The sequence below is a fragment of the Bombyx mori genome, chromosome 6, assembly GCF_030269925.1.
Source record: "Bombyx mori chromosome 6, ASM3026992v2".
Lineage (NCBI taxonomy): Eukaryota > Metazoa > Arthropoda > Insecta > Lepidoptera > Bombycidae > Bombyx > Bombyx mori.
Window position 1 is genome coordinate 525,674 of NC_085112.1, and position 24,450 is coordinate 550,123.

General features: G+C 35.0%; 1 protein-coding gene across 1 annotated transcript; it reads right to left on the reverse strand.

Moving 5' to 3' along the window:
- Positions 1-588: 588 nt before the first annotated feature.
- Positions 589-23,914, reverse strand: LOC134198692 (choline O-acetyltransferase). Its single transcript, XM_062669227.1, has 12 exons — positions 23,821-23,914; positions 21,535-21,614; positions 20,923-21,114; positions 8,355-8,527; positions 7,418-7,604; positions 5,788-5,965; positions 5,329-5,507; positions 4,481-4,701; positions 3,368-3,490; positions 2,143-2,344; positions 1,271-1,471; positions 589-807 (listed from the first exon to the last, which is right to left on the reverse strand). Exons 1-12 carry the CDS (start codon positions 23,912-23,914, stop codon positions 589-591), a joined length of 2,049 nt encoding a protein of 682 aa, XP_062525211.1.
- Positions 23,915-24,450: the final 536 nt, after the last annotated feature.

Consider the following 24,450-nt stretch of genomic DNA (forward strand, 5'->3'; position numbering starts at 1 on the left):
ATCGAATCTATATTTGACTACAACCAATAACAATTCAAATCGAATTTAAGTTAGAATCATGGATATCGGACATTATGTCTCTATTATCAACAATTGTAAATAGAATATTATAAGATTATGATAAACATATTGTAAAAATTTACGTATAATAAATAACGGTTAACAAAGAATTTTTTTTTTTACTTACTCTGCCAAGCGAATATTTTTTGATTATTTTTTCTTGATTTACAGAATAATTCTTTTAAATCTTTTATAAAGTGCAAATAGTGATAATGTTACTCTAATGATAGTACACATTGTATAATAATAGTAACTACAATACCTAAACATTAAGTATCTTTAAATTTGTTAATAATTGATATGTTTTCGTTACCTTAAAACTATTTTTTCATTGCAACAATGTATTATAATAAAAATTTAAATATTCAATTTTGATGTTGCAAAATACATCTTCAATGATTGATTAATATTATGTCGCAAAATATTATTAGTTTATAAATTTTATATTGAGTATAAGTTTTTCTAAATAAGCGTAATTGTAAATAATTGCTTAAACATCTAATTCATGATACTTCTCATCGAATGCTTTTAAGCTTTTTCTTCGACCTTGGCCTGAAACATTAGCTTCATTGAATCTAAGGCTTCTTCTAAGGACTGGCGGAAGGCTTCTGTGTTAGTGACGCTCGATGAGCTGAACGAGGAAATACAGAAGATGACGCAATCTTTCTTAGGGTTGTAGCTGCAGCCGTAGCCATCAGGGACTACCGCTCCGTAGCCCATAAATGTACCTTCTGTTGTGGTGGCCACCTGGTGATAGAATTGTTCATTGAATTTGATATGTGAATATTTCCTTCTCTCGGTGGCGAAGTAACAAAGACTTCTTATATTGGGATATGATCAAGTTTCCGAGTAAACTAAGTATTTGTTTATATATATTTTTTTCCTACCTAGCTGAGAGCCTTGAGAGGCTATATCAGCGTAACCTTAACTAGTAGGTGAGCTCACGGAGCTCAAACCTGACGACGTTGCTAACACAAGCCCTAGCAAGAGCCGTGCTTCGCAGAATCTACCACCGGATCGGAAACGCGACCCACTGGGAAGATCCGGCAAGAAACTCAGTGGGCTGTGTCTGAGGGTTTTTTGTTTATAGAATGAAGCACTGAATGATGAACAACGTGCTTAGTGTTAAGTCGTTAGCGGAACCCACCTCGATATATGAGATCTAAGACTCAGTTGTATTGTATAGCAGAGGCCTTCCGATTGAACTTACCTGACTAGTACTGAGCTTGAACTGCATCATTTGCTTGTAAGTTTCATCAGTGAAGATCTGGGGCAGTTCACCCAGAGTCTCGCGAGCCGCCTCGCGGAGTCCCAGCAGGTGGTTGTCGATGCCTTTGCCAAGAATGTTGGCTTCCATGATAGAAGTCTGCTTACGGGCCGCTTCTTCGAATAGTTCTAGCTTCTTTTGTTCCTAGAAGGTTATTGTAGGTCATTTCGGATTGAAACAAGAATTTATTTGTAAGAATTATGGACAGAAGACCTCATGGCCTGTGCGACAAGAAATAGCCACGTGAACAAAAAGACATGAATGCCACCACATTTCGACATGAGGTCCCAGTCTCACTCAGCAAATCGAAACGCATCATAGATTCGAAGAATAAATAGGAAAAAATACGATAGACGTGATGCGTATCCCAGGTAGTTCGTAAGACGCCAAACTACGTAATTTCATAAAATTCAGTTTTTTTTAATAATTAATTTTTTATCTGCTTGTCATTAAAAGTTAATCATTTTATTACAGAGCACAATTTATACCGCTTGTTTTTCTTTCAGCGTGTAGAAAAACTCTCTCGACTACTAAAGCCGTGTATGCTGACCCAGTCACCGTCCTCGTCGAACCTGTCGCTTGCGACGAGGGTCTCGACGAGCGAATTAACCCACAGACACAGCCCACTGAGTTTCTGGCCGGATCTTCTCAGTGGGTCGCGTTTCCGATCCGGTGGTAGATTCTGCGAAGCACTTCTCTTGCTAGGGCCAGTGTTAGCACTCACTCCGGTTTGAGCCCTATGAGCTCACCTGTTAGGGCGAAGCTGAAATAGCCTCTCAAGGCTATCAGCATAGGTAGGAAAAAATGCTGATAGCGCAACCAACCCCATATAAATTGAAGGAGACTTTCTTCTGTCCATCGTCGCTGCTGTCGTTGAGTGGCGGAGTCTCGGCGGCACACATGGCGGCCGCCCACGCGTCCGCGGCGCTGTGGGCGGACCGGATGTTGTCCACGCGCCCGTGACGGAACCGCCGCAGTGAAGCTGACTCGTATGTAGACACCAGGTACCCGTACATCCTAGAAGAACGATTTAGGGGTTCATAGCTGCAGAGAAATTTGTCACTTAAAAATTTATCGAAAAGTATGCTCCTCCGGCTATTAATAAAAAAAATGTGACATCAAACTAGGAAACTGTCATAGAAACATCCCCTGAAGTTACGAACGTGCTAAAGAGGATTCGAATGAAGTGTGATAAATTACCCGTTAAAAGACTCAATATGATGATGTTGATAAAATATTAAATAATTAAAATGGCTACGTGACGAGTATGGCAATTAAAAATCATCAGAGTGTCAGCTATGAACTGACAAAAAAAAAAAAAAGATTGTTAAATGAGATAGGATGGCATAAGAAAAGTAAGAAACGCAATTTGGGCAAGGACAGGCAATAACAGAAGAGGAGAGTATGGGAGGAATTGAAAGAGGCCTCTATGTCAGTGACACACTGATCAATAAAACTATAATATAAGACCTATATTATGCTTTGAATCCACTAAAAAGGAAAACATTGTAGTTTTATGTTTATGGAGGCTTTGTAAATACTGAATTCGTACCATAGGCCGTGTTTATCTATATACGTGAAGCAAAAACTTTGTACCCCTTTTTACAAAAATTGCGCGGATGGAGGAGTATGAAATTTCCCTCATTTATAGAGAATATAGAGAAGGAGTGCAAAATGTTAATATTTTTTTAAATTATGCATAAAAAATACATTAAATCAATAAAAAAAAACATTACACACACTACCGTGTATTTGACACACACACGTATGTATAACTATTTGTTTATTGTCAAACTTTTATTATTGCTTATAGTCTGTGGTCAAATTGAGAATAGATTCTCGTATTTGTCTCAAGTGTAGTCTTGCCGAAATTTGTGATCATAGAAGTATAATAAATAGTCTTTGACAATAGAATGTTGTTTGTGTTTAATTATAGTCGAATTTCGACTACCTGGAGACCACTATTACATTAATTATATAATAAATTTACTATTACATAGTAGATACACATCAATCATTGGAACACAAACGTCTACTAACTTGTAGTAAGCATACTGCAGCGCCAGCTGGATGTAGACGTCAGGGCTGGTGCGACAGGACTTCATGAACTCCCGCCCGTAGCCGCGGTACGTGTAAACTTTGAAGTCCAAATCAGATATGGCACTAGGAAAGAAATTATCAATGTTTGTTCTTTAATAGCTTATGTTAGCACCCGATCTAAGACGCGAATTGTTTTTTTTTATGTTTGAGAGATTACTGGCGTCCCGGAGGCTTTTCCAGTTTCACCAGGACAGGTGGGTGAGGAAGGGCTTTGCTTACAGCTACCCAAGCACCTCCAAAGGAGACCTAACAACTCAAGAGTAGCTGCTTCGCGAATGAATCTACTGCCGGATCGGAGTCGCGACCCGCTGAGAAGATCCGGCGAGAAACTCAGCGGGCTGATGTTTAGGTTACGTTGCACGTCGAAGTCTTTGCCGAGTTCGACGAGTACAGCTAGCCTGCTCCTCGTGTTAGAGCTGAAGGTGTCTAATGCAAGGGTTATTGGATCTGATGGATCCGTAAGGACGTGATTAGGGCGCGCGCATTGTATAGACAGCAGCCCGACTATCTCTGTCACACGTAGACGAGTGCACAGACAGCACTAGCGGCCTAAGCATCCACTGTGCACCCGAGTGCAATCGTAGCCCGATCAATGGATATAATATTAAATATATATCGTTGTGTGATGCTAAAAGTGTGCAGTTTTTAGAATACTGACATAGTTCTGAAGAATTTCCTCATTATTCACGTCAAGGTATTTTTAAGCGGTTATCAGAGTCCCACTTAACCCACCAATTATTGGCCTGTGAGCTTGTCTTCCCAACCACGCTTTTAAGTTTTTTTACTCTGATTTGTACGTTTCTAATAATAGACATTAAATGAATGCAGAAGTTTTGTGAGTTCAAGCACCAAAAACGATCTTTTTTTGTGTATGTATTCGTAACTTAATATAAATGTTATTGCACCTACCACTATTTACTCTGCATTAATTTGGTTGACTGGTAGAGAATACCTTAGGCATTAATTCAGCTAATATAAATTTTACATGAAGTGTAATAAATAAATAAATAAGAAAAGACAATTTGCCTATTTACAGGTTACTTGAATTCTCACCGATCCAACTCCCTAGCAGCTTGATCAATGCTCCTGTGTACGTCCGGGGTGATCTTCCATCTCATACTCTGAGGAGCCGGCAGCAGCGCCGGTGGGGGGGCAGGTCTGTCAGCGACTTCAGCGCGGGCGAGGGCTCGTTCAGCCAACCTGATAACTGCCACTCCTTCTGCAGCACTGTGCTCGTAGCACATGCCCACGGTGCCATCGGATGATATGATCAGCTGCGACCAGGAGTTCAAGAAGTTTATTACACAATACAATGAATTTAATCTCCTATTAACTTTATATTCCTGACAGCCCTACGAACAGACAAAGAAAACCATTAAGGAACACAGTATGTAGGCAGCGGCTTGGCTCTGCCCGTGGCACTGCTGAAGTCCATGGGCAACCGTAGCCACCATCAGGTGGGCCGTGTGATCTTCTGCCTACAAAGGCAATAAAAATAATAATAAATAAAAACACAGAAGTCATGAAAAAAAGAAATAAGAATTAAATCTCTGAAAATAGTTTTTATGCCACGAAGCAGTCAGAAGTTCCGGTTTCATGGATGGGCCAGTCATTACAATACAGGGCAAATGTGACTCGAACCTAATATCTCAAGGAGGCTACATTCGCCCTGTGAATTCTATGAGCTCCGGTGGCCACTGAACACAGTGTAGGTCGTAAATTTGTTCACTCCAACACAGTCAAATAAAAGAAAGAGTGGATAATCCTGATCTCTTTGCCTTGACCTCTACCATGGTTACATTACTGCGGGTAGAACATGTGCTGTGAGTAGGACACATGACGTGGGTAGGACACATTAAGACCAAGAAGTAACGTAGAAGTAATTTCTGCTGTCTATTTACCTGCACCGTTTTGTCGAACCACCTATTAGCGGAGTGGTGTTTGGTGCCCGCTCCATGCATGGCCCTCAGCATCGCGTTAGTGTCGGCATCAGCATCAGCCCGATCTCCCCCCGCCTCGTCGAGGCACAGTATGCAGAGAGCGCGCGAGATCAACTCCAAGTTAGTGCGGTTGTTCTCGTCTTAGAAAAGCACAGAGAGGATCACGTTGTGAATATAACATGTGCTTAAATTATAATATTAAGGCGCTATCTGATAACTAAATGAACAAAACTTGGTAGAGCAAATTGCATGGCGGAGCCCCGCACATATAAAATTGAGATTATCAAAATAAATACGAACAGAACATTGTATGTAAATATATTCTTTGAAATGAAAGGAAACCGAATTAATCCATTCCCTAGAACTAAATGAACTCCATGTAGTCGAGCTTACTTCTCCACAAAACAAAATATTCAGTACCTTTAATAAGTTGCTCTCTGGCTCTAGCCCAGTGGTCTCTATTCATACTGGTGAGAAGTCCGACTCTGGGCGCTGGAGGAGCACCAGCCGCATCCACCAAGGCGTGTAATAGCTGAGCTTGGATTTCACCTGGAGTCAGCCTTCCGCGGTCAACTGCCTTTACTGGGATCGGATAGAACTGTAAACGAAGACAATTTAAGCCTAATTTCAACCATCTGTACCAATGAGTGTGAAGTTTTTGAAGTGAAACTTCTAATGCGACTTCCAACAAAGTTGCGTTAAACGTTTAACGCTACCATACTAGAAAGAAACAGAGCGTGGGTGAATGCGTGGCACTCGAACGCATGCGCGTAGTATACCTGTTACAGGCCAGCGCGAGCATTAGCATATAGTAGCGTCTAATATTTTAATGAAGTATTTAAAAATTTATACATATTTATTTTTCTATGTACAATTTCAAATATATATAGTATAAATGTTGAAAATGTGGCACCTCTTATAACCAGCATTCCCTATTACAAGACCGATCTGATTTAAGGATGACAAATGAAAAAAACCACAATACTACTCATCGAAAAAGAAGTTTCACTTCATTCACGTGCACCAAGTTGCAGGCGTACCGTTTTTATTATTACTATATAAGGATCGACAGGTCCATGAGTTAAAAAAAATTTGCTTATAACAGAAGTATTAAATCAAAAAGAAATTTCGAGGTGATATAGAATTTACAATAATATTTAACAACTAAAAGGATGCGCATCGAATAACTTTATTAAAATGAAGATCAATTTGATGATAAGACTTTTTTAAACAATTTTCTTTGCATAAAAAAGAATCAAAACATAAATCGTTCAGCAAAGTGCTAGCCAAGATGTGAGTGAACTACAAAGTTCGGTAACTACAGACTTTCATTGAATTAGGAGATCCTTAACAGTCTAGACAACGGCAGACCAGACAGAATCGAAGCCAATTGAATTTTCTCAACTAGATAGGATTTTCAGAAACAATTTTAAAAGCTTGATTTAAAATTATAGTACAAAATTTAATTTAGACTGGGTTCTTTGAGTTTTAGATTTGAACCTCTTTTTTTCCTAACTATTCGCTGGAAACCTAACGGACATTCCAGCTACGCGTGGACGAGTAGTTAAGCTCACGGCCTCAACCTGAGAGAATTTGCTAACACTATCCCTAGCAAGAGCAGTGCTTCGCAGAATCTACTACCGGATCGGAATCACGACCCTCTGAGAAGATCCAGTGAGAAAATCAGTGGACTCATTCTATGTCTGCAATCCTTGTCACTTACTCCTACCAAAATTTGCAGTGGTACTATTGCACCCTATTGTATGAATGGATGAGTACTAGTGCATATCTCGTTATTATCGTGTTATTACAATACTGGTGAGATTTTCATATTTGAGAGAAAATTAGGTATTCACTACAACAATCATGTGCATCATTTATGCATTGTCTCGAATTCTATAACGTTCCCTTTGCCTTAAGCCAATGAAAACAGCATAATCAACATGTCAGTTTTGCTGAAAGAAATTGCAAGACGTAGTTCAGAGCCATTTCAGTATTTTTAATCATCGTGATTGACGTCTGGTGGAAAAGCTGATTAACCAACACTTACATAGTTCCTGCACGCGACCACAATCAGTTCCTCTGTCTCCTCGATTCCGTCTCCCGCTCGTGGCATTTCGAGACGGTCCCTCCCCACTTCTGGAACGCGACAGACTCCCAGCAGCTTGTAGAACTGCTCCATGCATAGTGGCTGGCCTTTCTCGCGACTCGTGGCCCTCTCCAGAGGAAGCTCACCTCTGCGGAATCATTTTTTTTTTATTGCTTAGGCGGATGGACGAGCTCACACCCCACCTGGTGTTAAGTGGTTACTAGAGCCCATAGACATCTATAACGTAAATGCACCACCCACCTTGACATATAACTTATATCTCAAACTATTATATGTATGTATGTATGTATGTGTGTATGTATGTATGTATGTATGTATGTATGTATGTATATAGTTTTTGTAACTTAATATAAATATCATTGCACCTACCACTATCTACTCTGCACTACCTTTGGTTGACTGGTAGAGAATGCCTTAGGCATTAAGTCCGCCAATGTAAATTTTACATGAAGTGTAATAAATAAATATATAGTTACATACATACAGTCATTCTTGGTATAATGGCTTATTTTAGAACTAAATTCAGCTTACATCGTTTTCAATACTAGAGCTTGACAACCGAGCAAATGGCTATTACCAGCACTATTTACTTTATTAATGTTTTATCAGTGAATTACAAAAAGAGCAGTGAAAAGTTTGGCTTGTTTGTGCCGAAGTTAAAGTTGTTGGTCATTAGGTATGCCTGTCAATTCAAAGTAATAAAAAATAAACTTTATAACTCAGTCTGGTGTGAGCGATAGCGCACTCAATTATAGATTAGCATCTTTATTATTGCTATTTCTCTTTTGCAAATTCTATTCGGACCAGTTACTTCCATTTCCATGTAACCTGAAAAAAATAGCTCGTAAAACTGTGCTATTCAATTATTTCTTCTCACCTGTCCAACATTTCTTTGTAGTCAAGCAGATCATCGATGAACAAGGCTCCAAGGTCAGCAACCTCCTCCATCTTGACGAAGTGGCGACGAGGGAACACCATCCCTGGGTTCGAGTTGATCGGCAAAGGCAGTCGTACCTTCAAGTACATGTCATCCAACCACCACTCAGTCACCTGGTTACAGATAATTTAAAACATTTTATTTAGAATCATAAGTCTATAGTAATGTTGTAGTAAATATATACATATTGTAGATAATAAAGTGTATATTATTATTAGGCACGAAACCATAGACCTCGTCAAGAATTAATTTAGATGTTCCCTCTTGTGATTTACCAATACTACCGCAGTACAAAGCCGAACAACATGGTTAGGTTTATCGTTTTTTGTGTAAATGGTTGAATATGTTCACGGCCCACTAGGCGTTAAATGGTTACTGAAGCTCATAGTCATCACAGCTTGAAAGCCATCGCTCACCTTGAGACATGAGGTCTAAGTGTCAATTATATTATACAACCCATCGATCGACCCAAAATTCATCAATACCAATGCGATAGACTGGATGGTGGAACCTATACGTGCGGGCTTACTGTACACCTTACTAACTCTAAATGATACAATATTCAGAGAACACTGCTGCTAATCCACCAGCGAATCCCTTGTCAGTGCTATTCTAAGCCGCCGACTCCCTCACAGTCGAAAGAAAAATAGAATTAATTTTACTTTTCATATCGGAAGCACAATTTACAAACTAAAAACTGTATTTAGTTATATTTTTACGAATCACGGGTTGCATTATTGTAGGTTCTAACAACCTCCGTAGAAAGACAATTAAAAGACTGAAGAGGAAAGTTACAAAGTTACACTAAGCTAAAGCTTTATCTTGGAGTTCATTCTAAGGTGAAGTGAAGCAGTAATGCGTTTCGGTTCGAAGGGTGGGGGTAGCCGTTGTAACTATACTGAGAGCTTAGAACTGATATCTCGAGGTGGGTGGCGCATTTACGTTGTAGATGTCTATGGGCTCCAGTAACCACTTAACACCAGGTGGGCTGTGAGCTCGTCCATCCATCAAAGCAATAAAAAAAAAGGTGTAATGATGTTTCAATTAAAGAGACAAATTGTAAATTCAATAGTTTATTTGTGTCTAATGTTAAAAATATCTATTATAAGGTACGGTGGGACTCAAAAAGAAAAGAGTTCGCCTTTTCCTTCGAGTCTTTTTTCGTTTTTTTGTCGTTTCTTCCACCACCCTTTCTCCTGCGTAGGGCGGTTCTAATCCAGTGGGACCATCTAAAGTTTTCAGAAAATAATCTTTGTTACCTTTCTCTGGTTTTGCGTAATCAGCTTCATATAAATAGCTCCTGACTGAGTCTATTCTATCTCGTAAAAATCCAGGCTTATTATTCGGAATAAAAGGCTTTTCAATAACATTCTCATATTTACTTCGGGGATTCGGCATGAATTGTTTCAATGCTTCTTGGACGTAGTTAACTTTTTCTTTCCAAGTCAATCCTAATTTGTGATGAGTCTCAAAATCTTCCTTGTAAAAGTCACGATCGTTTTGCCTATAGACTGTTTGTGGATAATTGTTAATCAGTTTTGTTTTAGCTCTATCGATATTTTCAAAAGTCGGTTTTAATACGCGTTGCCTTGTGTTTGCCGAAACAGACTTGTGTACAAATTTTGGCCTATTAAATAAATTGTTAGTCATACTTGCAGCGGATTGTCGTGTAGCTAGTGCTGTTTCTTTTTTGTTGAACTGCATTCTCCTCATGACCTTTCTTTGAATTTTTGCTGGCATTAATTTTATCGGATAAAGATTAGTCTTCAGGAAAGGTTCCAGCATACTTTTAGTTTCATATTTATTATTTTTTATTGTTAGTGTTTTGGAAAATGTAGGTAAATGATCTTTGAAATATGTATTTTGGACTATGTTTTGGCCGTTACCATGATTAATAGTCAAATTATGCTTAATTTGAGATTTTCTAGTTTTGTCGGAGGTAGAAGCATCGTCGTCGATACTAGGCCGAAACGTGTTGTATTTGATGGTCTTAAGTTTTCTTGACAATTTAGGTCTTTTTTTATTATCCTTAGAAGCCTTACTTCTAATTCGATGAATCTTGGTTGTATCTTTGGAAATTTTTATATTTTCACGGTCGATTTTGATTTTATAATCGTATTTATGTACTCTATCATCAAATACGTTTATTCGACTGACTTTTAATGATTTTATAACATTTTTTCGTTCAGGATTCGTTTTGATTTGATATATAAATAAAGATGGCAAAGTCGGACTAAATATTTCTGAAGATTTGGTAAAATTTGGAACAGCATTAGTATAGGTACTTTTTACTGAATCCACAGATGAAGTTTTCTCGAATTTGAGGGTATTGTCAATCTCAGTATGCCATTTTCTCGCAGAACTAGCTGTGTTATTATTGCTTGGTGTAATTAGTTTCAATTTGGATCCGGGTATAACATTTTTGTTTAGTGCATTCCTTTGCGTTGTTATTAATAAATCTTTTATACTTTTTACTGTTGAATGTTTATCAATGTCACTTACGGTCGCTTGCTTTTCAAGTATTGGTATATTTTCGATCGGATAATCTGCGTAATTTGATATTTCTTTTTTATCAAAAGAAGTTTTCAATTTGACTGTGGCGATATTTAGTTCTTTGTCGATACTTTGGTTTTGACTTTGACTGTTTTGAATCAGCTTTATTTTAATATCTCGTTGATATAGCTTATTCTCTGAGATTTTAAAATCACTTAATTTTAATATTTTTGGTTGACTCTTTCTGTCTTTTGTGTGTAATTCGTATAAAAGTATTGGTCTCTGAGATCTATATTGGTTTTTTAATTTTGGTGCTAGTTTCATTTTTGAAATAATGGAATGCGTAAAATTGTCCTGAAGTGTAGTATTCAGTTCAACTGTCATTCTTTCTGTCACGATTTGTGTTTTCCATTCCTTAGTATCTACTTTTAATTTATTACTAATTATGTTTTCAGTTATATTGTTGCTTCCTTCAGCTGTCATTTTTGGTTTACTGAAATTTTCCTTTTCAGGGATACCATTTAAAGCTAACATTGTTTTACTGGTGGTTAGGCTAACTTTTTCCTTCATATTATTACTTTGATAAGTAGTATTAGTAGTGGTAAGGGCTTCGTTTGCGTCTTTGCGATTATGCGCATTGTTTCCAAAATATTTGGACTTGGATTTATTTAAGAAAAAAATTGACATATCATTGGCCGGTACCATAGTATATGTAACAGCTTTTTCCAACTTTCTAGATCGCAATATATCATCTGTTAAATTTTTTTTTGTCTCGTTAGTTTTTGTTCCATTAAACTCTTGAAACGTATAATGTCCTTCTGTAGGATTATCTCTCGATTTTTCTGTTGTTGAGGGACCAAAATTATTGATTTTATTATTTTCAGATAAAAGCACAGCCCTCGTGCTATTTTCCAGCACAGGCGTAGTAGAAACTTTATTTTTGTAAAGGCTGTTATGAACATAATTTAACGCTTTTCTATTTATTTTATCATAAGTTGTTTCACGGCTATTGCTGGCGTTATTGTTGGTATTGAGGAAGTTCTCTGTAGTATTAGAAAAAAATCTGTCAACATAACCAGTTCTATGTTGTTTTCCAATATATTTTGTATTTTCTTCAATTTTTTGAGTTGAATGTGAGTCAATGGTTACTTTAAGACTTTTTTGATCTTCTGTAAATTGTTTGTGTCCCAAATTTCCATTATTGTTCATCATTAATTCTTCAACATTACTTTTTAAACTTGTATAAGTAACTTCTGTACTTGTAGCAGTAGTGTACTTAACAAAAGAAATATTAGAACCAGGAGACTTAATAAAATTATTAAATTTTTTCTTGTTCACTGCCGAAGAAATTATATTTCTTTCTGTATTTAGTAAAATTGGAATTGTTGAATTAACAATTAAATTTGTTAATATTCTAGGTTCTACTTCGAAGAGTTTAAGCGCATTTGTTGATTTGGTTATCCTAGTATTTGTTATAGGGCTTATAGTAGGTTTTTCTAATTCAATACTTAATTCGGTTACTGGTATAATTTCCTTTCCTTGCTTCTCAAGTATATTATTATTATTGTCACTGTCAAAACTAGTTCCTCTACTACTAGAATACTTTTTGGTAATACTTTTTTGTTCATCAGACTGCCTTACAACCAAAGGGTCGAAAGATGTTTTTGGAAAAACATGTTGAGTGGACGTTGTATTTTCAACTACAATTTTAAGATCATAGTTATCTTTTTCTTTGAGAAACCCCTTCTGTTTCTCATTCTGTTTCATAAGATGTAATGGAATGGCAAGAACAGAAGCCCGATTTGATACTAAGCTTGAAATCGTGGTTATTTGTAATGATTTTGTAATTTCGGGATGTGCAGTCTTTAGATCTATCTGTTTATTTCTAGGCTTTTTAGTACTATTCAAACTTGAGCTGTAATAAACCATTTTCATGTTATTATTGTAAGATTTTGTTTCACCTTCACTATAAACAGCTACCCTGGAATTGTTTTGTCTTTCATTTTTCTTTAAGCTACTAGTAAAAGGAAGAGTTTGAAAAAAAAAGCTTGGCGCTTTATGCTCATTCCTATATACGTTAAGATTTGTAGTAGAATCATGTGCCAATTGTTTAATCGTATTTTCAACAACCACGTGTCTATTTGAATATTTCTTTTGAATTATTTTGTTTAATTTATTTTTTGAGTAATTTTTTACATCACTATACAAACTCATCATATTTTGCAACTTCGGTGTACGTAGTGTGAGATTACTCGGTACTGATAAACTGTCAAGTAGAGTTGAAGATGCTGTTACTATCTTTTTATCAGGATCACTCTCGTGAGTCTTTGAATAATGGTTTTTATTTTTAGCTTCGGTTTCTACATCTGTTACCAACGCTGTACTTTGAAGGGTATTCCGTTTGACAATATCTATTTGTCTATAATTATTGACATACTCAGGAGTTCCAAGTAATGTCTTAATAGTATTTTCTTCGTTATTAATGTTGCATCCATCTCCGATGTACTGTGAATTATCGGAGCATACCTTCAATTGACCCAATGCAATAGTTGCGGTATCCGCGGTTTCATTCCGGGTATATATTTTGTCGATAATAGATGTAGAGTCATTAGTTTCTTCTATTTGTAATTTGTTGTTATGATTTGTGTTATTAACAGGATCGTTTTCATGTAAATACTCACTCATATTTGTATTATCTTCGTTACCAAACTCTGTTATAGAAATGATAGGTATCGAAGTATCATCAACAATTTCTAAGTGTTTTTTGATTGTATAATATTTTGTAGTTGGATCATTCTTAAGTTCAAGCTCTTGCTCATGTACCTTTTTATTATTGTCATTTTTAAGGCATTCTCTGATATTACATGTAGCATTGAGAGTTTTTCCTAAATTTACATTTCGAATATCTTTTTTACTAGTATAATCATTTTCATCATTACGTGTTCTCATTTCATGTTCCTGAATTCCTGAATTATTTTTACAAGCTAAGCTTGTTTTGGGATACATTTTATTAATTTTATGTTCTAGTAGTGACATTGGGTGCATATTGAAATTAGGTCCGCTAGTATCAAATCTACCTTCTACAGTGTTTATGAGATTTTTTATCGTATTTTCACTAATGAAATCTTTATTTGCTCGTAAACTATTGGAATAAGTGTTCAATTGACTGGGAAGGTTCACAGTTGTAGAAAATTTACTGGGGTTCTTTTTCACTGGATAATTTACATTGCTTCTCTTCTTATACAAATCGTTACTTTTTGTTTCCATGTCATTTTTTTCATCAGCTATTTTCTGATCTACTCCAGTTTCGATATTCGTCACTAGTTTAGTTCTTTTTGTACTAATTGGAACTAAAAGTTTATCAACGGTACTCTTTTCTTCCCTAACTAAATTTTCAATTGATCTTCCCCTATCATAATTCTGTAAAATATTTGCAATTTTATTCTGTGGAATTACGTTGGAATAATTGTCATAAAATACAGCTTTTTTACTGGGTAATTTATTTGTGTTTGTTTTAGCAGCATTGTAAAAAGGAAATGTGTAATAGATTGTCGTTAATTCAGAATGATTTTTTACTACCCTCCCATTTCTACTTACAAATGAATTGTTTGATTTCTGTACTTTTTCCACATTTCTTACTTTTGGTCGATTGATAAAGAAACCATTTAACAATGTTTCAGAAACATTGGTATCTTCGGTCATTCCAAATTTAGTTACCATTTTATTGTTTGATTCAGTTGAATGAAGAGTCATTTCACTGTGTTTTTCCAATGAAGTTTCTATTCGATTTTCATAATTTTCGTAATAAGGTATCTTTGTGGCTATGTTTTCTTTCCATTTACTAATCCAAAAATTTTCGATTGGTTGTGTAGTAGGCAATAGTTCAATAGTAGAGGCTGTAGAATATTCCAGCATTGTTAGTTCACTACTATTATCAAAACTTCTGATAGACGAAACATTTGTATTCGGACTACCGGAAACTGTTGTATGATTATAAAGTTTAGGGTCAATTATGCTGAATTTATTTGTTACTATTTTAGTCTTTTTACCTTCACTATTTGATACCCCAGACTTTGCTTGAGGTATTGAAAATAATGTTTGATGGGCAACTCTGTCTGTTGATGTCCTATATATTACATCGTTTCCATAGCTGGCCGGCTTAATAGTTTCTTTTCCCGTTTCGACAAACTCTGGTATTGGTTTAGCAATTTGTGAAGGTTGTTCAGACTTTTTCATATAAAAAGTAGTATTATGATAGTTGGAAAGAGGATGTAAAGTTGTTTGATTATAATTCATAGTTTTAGTAGATTTCTCAGTTCCAAACACAGCGTTTTGTAGCATGTTTTCGATGCTTTTACTAGATACATAATTAGTGAATATTGCATCAGAACTTGAAGGGAATGCAGCAGTTTTGTTCCTCAATATTTGGTTGTGATTTAAACTCTTAACCATTGGCGAAGTAATCCTTAAATTATTTTCTATAATATTTGGTCTTGTATTTTTTAATGCGTCTAACATTTTGTCTTCTTTAATATTACTCATATCTAATAAAAACCGTTTATTTTCTTTAAATTTGTAAGTCACTGGGCTTTTCTTATCAAAGTCAATTTCTTGAGTTGATGTTTTTTTATTAAACGGTACAGAATGTGAAAAATTCTTATTAATATCAATGTTATTCATTATTTTGTGTACTATAGTATAATTAGCACTGTCAATTTCATTACTAATTTCATTAGGTCGTAAGTCAGTTTTACTTTTATATAGATTCTTGACTCTATGATCAAAAGATGGAGTATCACTTTTTTCAGTTTCACTTATTTTACCATGGAATTTATCAAATTCAATTTTGCTATCAAAGCTGTATTTACTGTTCAGATCTTTATTGATGTTTATAGATGATGTTTTATAGATATCCATTGGTGACGTAGTTTTATTTCTTAGTTTATTAATTTTATTAAAAATTACTGGCTGTGAGGTGCCCAGCTTCGGTTTCAGATCGCAAAGTTCTTTTTTCCATTTCAAAGTCAAATTTCTTTCAGAAGTGCTCGTTAGTGGAAATAGTGGTATTTTTCCCGCAAAATTTTTCATGGTAGTGATAGATTTTGTGTTAATTTTACCGACTATTTTTCTATTTCCATGTTTTGTTTCATTATTGTTAATTGCTTTCGTTATACGTGGAGATGATTGATTTGCTAATAAATCCGATATGTCTTTACTAATAGTAGTTTCATTACGCACTTCATCAAATGGGTAAATTTTGCTCTTTAAGGTCAACTTGGTTCCGCTTTCTTCAATACTGGAATTATTAGAATTTGTACTGAAACTTGATGTAGAAAGTGGAATATTGTTAGCTGTGATTTTGTTACCAGAACTTACTGGTGGTATTAAATTCCAACTTGAAACATTTATTAGCATTTCAGTTGTATTTATTTGCTGTTGTATTGTAGGTCGTTTTTCATTTATTTTATTTGAATTATATTTCTTAATCAAAGGCAAAGTACTTATCAACATCAAGTCTGGCTTTGGTATAGTCTCTAAGGAAGATATTTTCTTGGGTGTTTGTAAATACCCCTTTAATTTATTAAAATTTGCTTTTTCAACCACAGTACGCAATAAGTTTGATTTGCTCTCTTTGTCATAATTAGGTGGGTCAATCTGATTTTTCTCGAAATTAACTGTTGCGTAATCTTCGGTAACATGATTTTCATTCGTAAAAGGGTATTCAGAACTTTTTAATGTGAAAGAAAATTTAGGTTGTTCAGTAGTCGATTCAGAATCGAAATTATGATAAAGTATTTTATAATCACTATTTATAGACCCTTTAATCGTTTCTGTAAAATCTACTACAGGATCAATTACATTTGACCCTATTTGTGTTTTTGAAACTTTTAAAATAAGGTTTTCTGTTACATCTTCTGGAGCATGTTGCGTGAGCTGTGAATTTATTTCCTCAGAAAACATATAATTTGATCTATCTTTTCTTATATCTTCTGGACTTCTGAATTTGTGAATTGATTCTGTATACTCAGTTGCATTCATAGGATTCCAATTATTTTGTCTGGCTTTAATGACACTCTCTGTTTGATTCTGTGTATTACTGCTTCCTGAAGAATCCATTACATTACTGTTCAAAAATCTTGCAACTGCCGTAATTGGTATAATAGATACTGAAGTATAATTTTGTAAATTTTTATCCATTTTATTTTTTAATTCAACGTCGTTGAATAAAGTGTTAGATTCAGTCGTTCTGTCCGTAAATAAAATTAGATTATCTGAAAATTTAAATTTCTGATTGTTGATATTTGTTGTTTCGTTGATTTTATCACTATTCACTAATTCCCTGAAAGTATTGGTTGATACTGACTCTTTTTGAGGAATTTTTGTGGTATGATTACGAAGCTGATCCAAGATATGTATTTGTATGTTGCTTCGTACGTCATTCTTTTTATTGACCCATTCATCAAATAGTAATTTTTTCGGCCTTAAAATCGACACCGAACTTGAAATACCTTCATCTTGAACAATTTGATCTACATTTTTCAAAGTTATTGTAGGAATTTCAGTATTATTTTTACCTCCAGACAGATTGTATCTCAAACTAGATTTTGTTTTTATTGAATTTAAGTTTGTGGTTTTTTCGGTGGCTAAAATTGAATTTTCCATTCTATCCAGATAATTTTTCATGTTGTTTTTGGAATAATCATGAATTCCAGTAATATGATTTTTTGTTGTATAAGTACCTTTTTGTGCAAAAGTTTTGTTATATTTTGGAATCTCAGGAACTACATTATTCATTAATAACGATCTTGAACGAGATTGATTCGATTTATTTTCTAAGCTATTTATTTCTACTCTAGGAAGTGTAATGGCACTTTGGAAATGTGTTTTTTCATTTGGAAACTTTACATTTATTTGTGGTATATTTATTATATTGCTATTTTCTTGAACAATTGGTAGTTTATTTTCATGCTTATTTTTATTAGGTTTTTCAGTTATTTCGTAAGCGCCTTTTGTTTCCGTTCTTTCAAGATCTTTGTTGAAATTTGATTGTGTTCTTGCTTGTGCTTCTAACGAGTTTAATTTCGAACTATCATTGTAAGATTCAGAGTGTAAAGAAATATCGTGCTTAGGTTTTGATGATTCGGTTTTCTTTTTATTGTTGTTCATTATGTTGGCACCAAATTCTGTAATACTGTTATTTGAATTTTTCGTGATACCTTCATAATTGTTAGTTCCGTTTGTGCTTATTATGTTTTCGCTGATATCATTTATATTGCTTACTTTAAATCCTGCAGTTATGTGGTCTTCAGAATACTTAAAGAATTGGGTTTTGTTCATAATTTCGCTTGTAAGCTTAGAAGATTTTGTAGATATATCATCGTTTTTCAATACTACTACGTTTCTAGATTTAACGGTGGCGTCTTCATTGTTACTGACATTAAGTGTAGGTAAAAATTTTGTGCTGCTAAAGTTTGAATATCCGTCGAGAATTTCTTTTGTATTGGTCAAGGCATGTTTTTTTGTTTTGTGTTGAGCAATATTACTAAAGTTATTACTCTGAAACTTAGTGTCATTAGCTGACTTTTTGGCTTCATTAATAGTAGTTGTATCTTTACTATACTCGGTTTGACTCGTTTTAGTAACTAACTTTGCTTCTGATTTTGTGTTGTCGTCAGGTAAATTGTTATTTCTCAAAATTATTCTATTTGGTTCGTTTACAAAAAAATCACCTTTCTCTTCAAGAGTAACATTTTCCGAGATCTTCGAATAGTCTTCAATGAACTGAACTTTTTTCGTAACATTTATTACAGACTCCGTAGCGTTTACCAGAGTTTTGTAAAATTCTACTGTAGAATTTATAATATTCGTCGTAAGCTCTGGACTCAGTTCATTACTGTCTATGATATTGATTTCATTGGTTAAGTGTTTTTTAATAGATGAAGCTATATTTTGATGTAAGTAAATATTTTCTGTTGTACTGACTATGCTTGTATTCTGTTTTTCACCTTTTAGTATAGAGCCCGATGTACTAAGCTCATAATTTAAGCTTTTTACATTTGAAAATGGAAGTTTTATATCTTCAGAATCAAGTTTATTTGGATCTCTGGTTAAAAGGCTATTGTGCATATTAGATATTTTGGATCCAAATAAAGTCTTTATGGGTATTGTTTGTTTGGGAGTCACATTGTTAATTGTTTTAATATCAATTTCTGGCTCTTCTATTTTATTAACCGAAAAATTTATATCATCCAAGTACTTAGCTATAATATCTGTTGTTTGTGTAAGATTACTATTCCCTTTCAATTTAAAATCGTACAACTTTACTAAAGACTTAATTTTTGATATCGTGTCTTTATAATTTCCGATCACATCTACACTTTTTGTTGAATATAGATTTTTTACTGTATTTGTGTCTGAATCAGAGTTTTCTATACGACAGATTGATGCATTATTACAACACGTTGAAGTATAATCGGTATGGTTTCTTTTAGTTGTAATATCTACATAAACCTTAATTTTATCATTCTTCTTTAATAATTTGAAGACTTTAACTAGCCCTGCATTTTTACTTCGTACTAGGAAAACGTAAATCGATTTTAAGTTACAGTCTAAGACTGTATCACTTTTATTTTCTTTACTTTCTTTTTCTTTCGAATCATATTTCGCGTCAATGATGTCTATGTCGATGGATGTGTTTGAATCAATGGCATCATTAACCGTTTCTTCATTAATTTCATCTTTTTGGAGATCTTTATCTGCTTGTAATGTAAAAATCACTATTACGCTATGTCGGTCACTGTTTTCTACACGAATTTTTGCTTTCCCAAATAAATTGTATGATTTTATCTTGTATTTATGTTTTTCTTTGCTTTTAAACAAAAGGTTGAAAATCAGATTTTGAAAATTCATATCATTTTGATTTCTTAATTCGGGTTTAACAGTCATATCACGATGTTTTCCACAATTTCCACGATCAGGAAGTATGTCGTGGTCCACCGATATGACATGAGTTTTATTTATTTCCTGAGCCAGTTCCTGACGTAGGTTATAACACGTGTTATTGAAAATCTTTCTATAAATTAATAAATCCGTATCATATGACTGTCTCCCTTCGTTTTCTAACAAATTGTTTTCACTGTTGAAAAACCTTTCTTCTTTCTGTCTGAGAGTCTCACGCATACACACACACAAACTTTTTAATAGTTTTAATGTTACGTTAAGGAGATGTTCATTACTAGTCGCCGTGTCCACAGATTGTAAAATCTTCATTAATAAAGGACTGTCACTCTTGAATGTTGAATCCGTTTGTTTTATAGCACTATTCAATTGTACCACGGTAACAAATAATAAATAGATTTTCATTTTAAGTCGGATAATTTTTGGGTAACATGTTCGCTGTTGTTTCTTATCAATAGGAAATGGAAAAATGAGTTTTGTAAAAGAAACAAATGAATGTTGAATAACAACGTCGACTTTGTTTAGAGATAAATCAATCGCGTACTACCGATAAGATTTAACACGAATCGAGTTAACTGCAAGTCCGATCGTAAGAGCTGTAACTGTTTAAGGCCTGTCTTAGGCTCTCAACATATCGCGTATTTGAGAAAGCCACATGTATCTTTTTTTTAAATATGTCTAATTAAAAATATAACTTTAACGAGATTGGCATGCTCACGACAGGCCTAGCAGTGATATTAAGTGATACGACTATGACGGGGTTCAAATCCCGTAGTTAGATACCAATCTCTAAAGCAGACGTACTCAACACCTGATCACGAATGATATCCACTATAAGGGCATAGCATAGTTTAATAAAATAACTCCCGTAAAACAAATTTGTAATAACAAAGTCCGTATCGGTAGCTACCACCATCAGGTTTGCAGTCTGGTCTGAAGGGCGGGAAGCTATTATAAAATACAATAAGACAACTCATCTCAAGCAGCATAGTACCAAGATAGTAAAATTAATAGAAAAAAAATATTTAAAAACAAATTGAAAAAAAATCCCTCTAACCCAATTCTCCATCTCCTTTTGCCTATCCAGCAGTGATTCCTGAAGCTGTGGGCCCAACTCTTCCATAAACCCTCGAACCAATCCCTTGGAGTGTTCCAGTTGCTGATGACTCACGACTACGGAGGCGAACTCCAAGTAGCTGTCCATGGTCATCTGCAGATCTGGCACCGGCAATTTGGGCAGCTGTACATTCTAAAAGAATTCGTTGAAGAAGCATATAGGCTAACCTCACGCTAAGACCAATACAAGCGGAGCACCAATAAAGTATGTTTCAAAATCGGGTTTTTTCCCCTTTTGAGAGTTTTCGCTGCGTGCGCTGCGGAAACGGTTAAAGTTTCGCTAAAATAATGTATGACAGAATTGTTCCCCTCTAAAAGATCTAAAAAAAAGTCCGCGACAGCATATGTCTACATGTTAAGGTTGGCTCACTATAACGTTTTTATGCTAACCAAATTTGTTCCAAAATAAAGCATTACTTGTGAACTATTCCACGCGGACGAAGTCGCGGGCAAAAGCTAGTATTTATATAAGAGGTAAACTAGAGGTTACCTTATAAGATATTTGAAGTCATGTTAAGTTTTCAATATTTTTTTTACAAATTTATTACTGTACCTGAAATTCTTCGTCGTCGGTGCTGTGGAGCTGGGTGCTGAGCCACCGCTTCGACAGCGAGAGCAGAGACTCTCCCCATGCTGGAATCCGCAACAAAAATAAGAATTTCGAACAAAATCCGATTTTCACTAATAAAATCAGAAATATATATATATTTTTTTAATAAATTTGAATTGAAAATAGTGTAAGAAAAAATGATTTTCTTGTAAAAAAGCGTGAGGTGCATGGTATCAGTAGTTATAAATATTTTATGAACAGATATGAGTAGAAGGGTTATTTTGATAATATCCTAAAAAGCACGCCACGCTTTTTTATACAATAAAATCATTTTTTCTTACACTATTTTTAATTCAAATGTATTAAAATTTATTTTCTATTTTTTAGTTAGATTTTCTATAAAAGCGTATTTTGTTAGTTTTTTTAAACTTTTTTTTTTGTCATCGGTTATTAATAAGTATACCAAATTTCGAGTTAATCCGACGTTTTGAAGGGGGTCAAAATCATGTTCAAAGATTCCGTTACATACATACGTATGAACCTAATAAAAGCGTATTAAAATCACAATATCTCGTTGCATTTCTATTTCAGACAAACACAGAATAAAAGTTATTAAAGAATATATAATAGTGAATATTGAACAGGTCAACGATAACATTTAATTAACATGATTTTGTAATCTGATCCGTTCTATCTTCTCTCAAGTGTCTTGGCAGCTGTTTGCTTAGTGTTAGGAGCGACGGGCTCTTACGAACGGAAAAAACCAGAGTCGTCTTAAGTTGAAAATTCAGGGGGCTTTATTGTTTGGACAAGTATAGTATATAACCATTCGGAGTATATGCACGGTAGGCTTGGCACAGCAGCTTGGTTCTGCCCCTGGCATTGCCGACGTCCATGGGAGATGGTAACCACTCACCATCAGGTGGGCCGTGTGCTTGTCTGCCTACACCGATTATAAAATAAAAAAGATTGAGAAATAAAATCTGACCTCACGCGTCAAAGCGTATTATGTAACTGGTACACAAAAAATATATAAGAAGAGTATAAGGCATTAAATAAATGTTAGTAAATGAAATATTAAGTCGTCGTGGCCTAAAAGATAAGACGTCCGGTGCATTCGTGTTGAAGCGATGCACCGGTGTTCGAATCTCGCAGGCGGGTACCAATTTTTCTAATGAAATACGTACTCAACAAATGTTCACTCACGATTGACTTCCACGGTGAAGGAATAACATCTATACTAATATTATAAAGAGGAAAGATTTGTTTGTTTGTTTGTTTCGAATAGGCTCCGAAACTACTGGACCGATTTGAAAAATTATTTTTCCATTAGAAGCCGACATTGTCCCTGATGAACATAGGCTACTTTTTTTTATTTATTTTTTATTTTATTTTTTTGATTTCATGTGTGTTTTAATGTTTCCGAAGCGAAGCGAGGGCGGGTCGCTAGTCGTGTAATAAAAGTAAAACCCGCAAAATTATAATTTGTGTAATTACTGGTGGTAGTACCTGTCGTAAGTCCGCGCGGGTAGGTACCACCGCCCTTGCCTATTTCTGCTGTGAAGCAGTAATGCGTTTCGGTTTGAAGGGTGGGGCAGCCGTTGTAACTATACTGAGACCTTACAAGTTATATCTCGAGGTGGGTGGCGCTTTTACGTTGTAGATGTCTATGGGTTCCAGTAACCACTTAACATCAGGTGGGCTGTGAGCTCGTCCACCCATCAAAGCAATAAAAAAAATTAAAAAAAAAGAATATTTTTTAGATACCTACTCATGAAATATACTTAGTAATAAAGTAAATAGTAAAAAAAAGTAAAGATAATTGTAAGGTACTATTATTTTATTTAGTGTTGTTTCTAATCCATCCATTTGAATAATTTAAACACGAAAATGAATTTACTCTTTTTATGTTTTCACATCTTATCTATGTACTTAACCTTAAAAGAGGATTAGAACACTTTTCATCACTTTTCAAAAAGTAAACAATTCCCGAGAGTCAATTTGTTTCCTGCATTAACGCGAGTGAGCCCTCGAGTAAAAACCAGTGATTAATAAAGTCCGTTTTCAACGATGCGACGAACATAAAAGCTGTGTCATTAATGTCTTTAGTCAGCATCTCAAGTACACGCACCGGACGCGCTCTCATCACTAAAATCTCGACCTTTATTTCTATTATTACTTACTTACTACATTTACTAAGCCTTAGTTTAGGGGGCATATTCTGCGAAGCACTGCTTTTGTTAGGGCCAGTGTTAACAAACTTTCTCAGGTCGAGTCCCGTGAGCTCACCAGCCATAGCGTAGCTCGGATTGCCCCTTAGACTATCAGTGAATAAGTAGGACAAAGAAACGACATGAACCAGCCCGCAACGATAATCCATCATAGTGAAACAAGTTTACCTGAATTTCTCATGCAATATAATTTAAAATTTGCGATTTGGTTGTATCCGCGGCATAGCTGATGTGCATGACTTGCTATCAAGTGGGCTGTTTGCTCGAATGTCTATAATACAAATAATACAGTATATAATAGTACAAGGTTTTAAGGAAATATCAGAATAATAAAATATATTGTAGAGCTTATTATGAGTCCACACAGACGGGGTCATAGTCACAGTGTGTTCCAGTAGAAACAATACTTATCTAGAACAATTCAATCTGTATTCTAGGCATTTATCTAAGGCACGGCGACATTGACCTTATGGTGTGTGAAATTCTTATGTGATATCTGCAAGCTTCCAATAACTGTTCAACTTCGAATGAGCTAGACATTTGCCTATATAACCCAGCTTAGGAGTACGGAAAATAAATTTCTAAATTCCATTGGAACCCGCTTTCATAATGATCAAAGTTTAAAAGACCCCCCTACATCGAACCCTAAATACATTCGTAGCAGCACGTACTTTACAAGGAGAGTACG

What these genes read in the sequence shown, in the direction of transcription:
- LOC134198692 (XM_062669227.1), bottom strand. Translation starts at nt 23,914, where the DNA reads ATGATGGATTATCGTTGCGGGCTGGTTCATGTCGTTTCTTTGTCCTAC. An exon ending in AAAAGGAGATGGAGAATTGG is followed by an intron (nt 8,528 to 20,922) that starts GTTAGAGGGATT and finishes ATCTGTAACCAG; the next exon opens with GTGACTGAGTGGTGGTTGGA. An exon ending in ATTTATATGGGGTTGGTTGC is followed by an intron (nt 1,472 to 2,142) that starts GCTATCAGCATT and finishes ATAACCTTCTAG; the next exon opens with GAACAAAAGAAGCTAGAACT.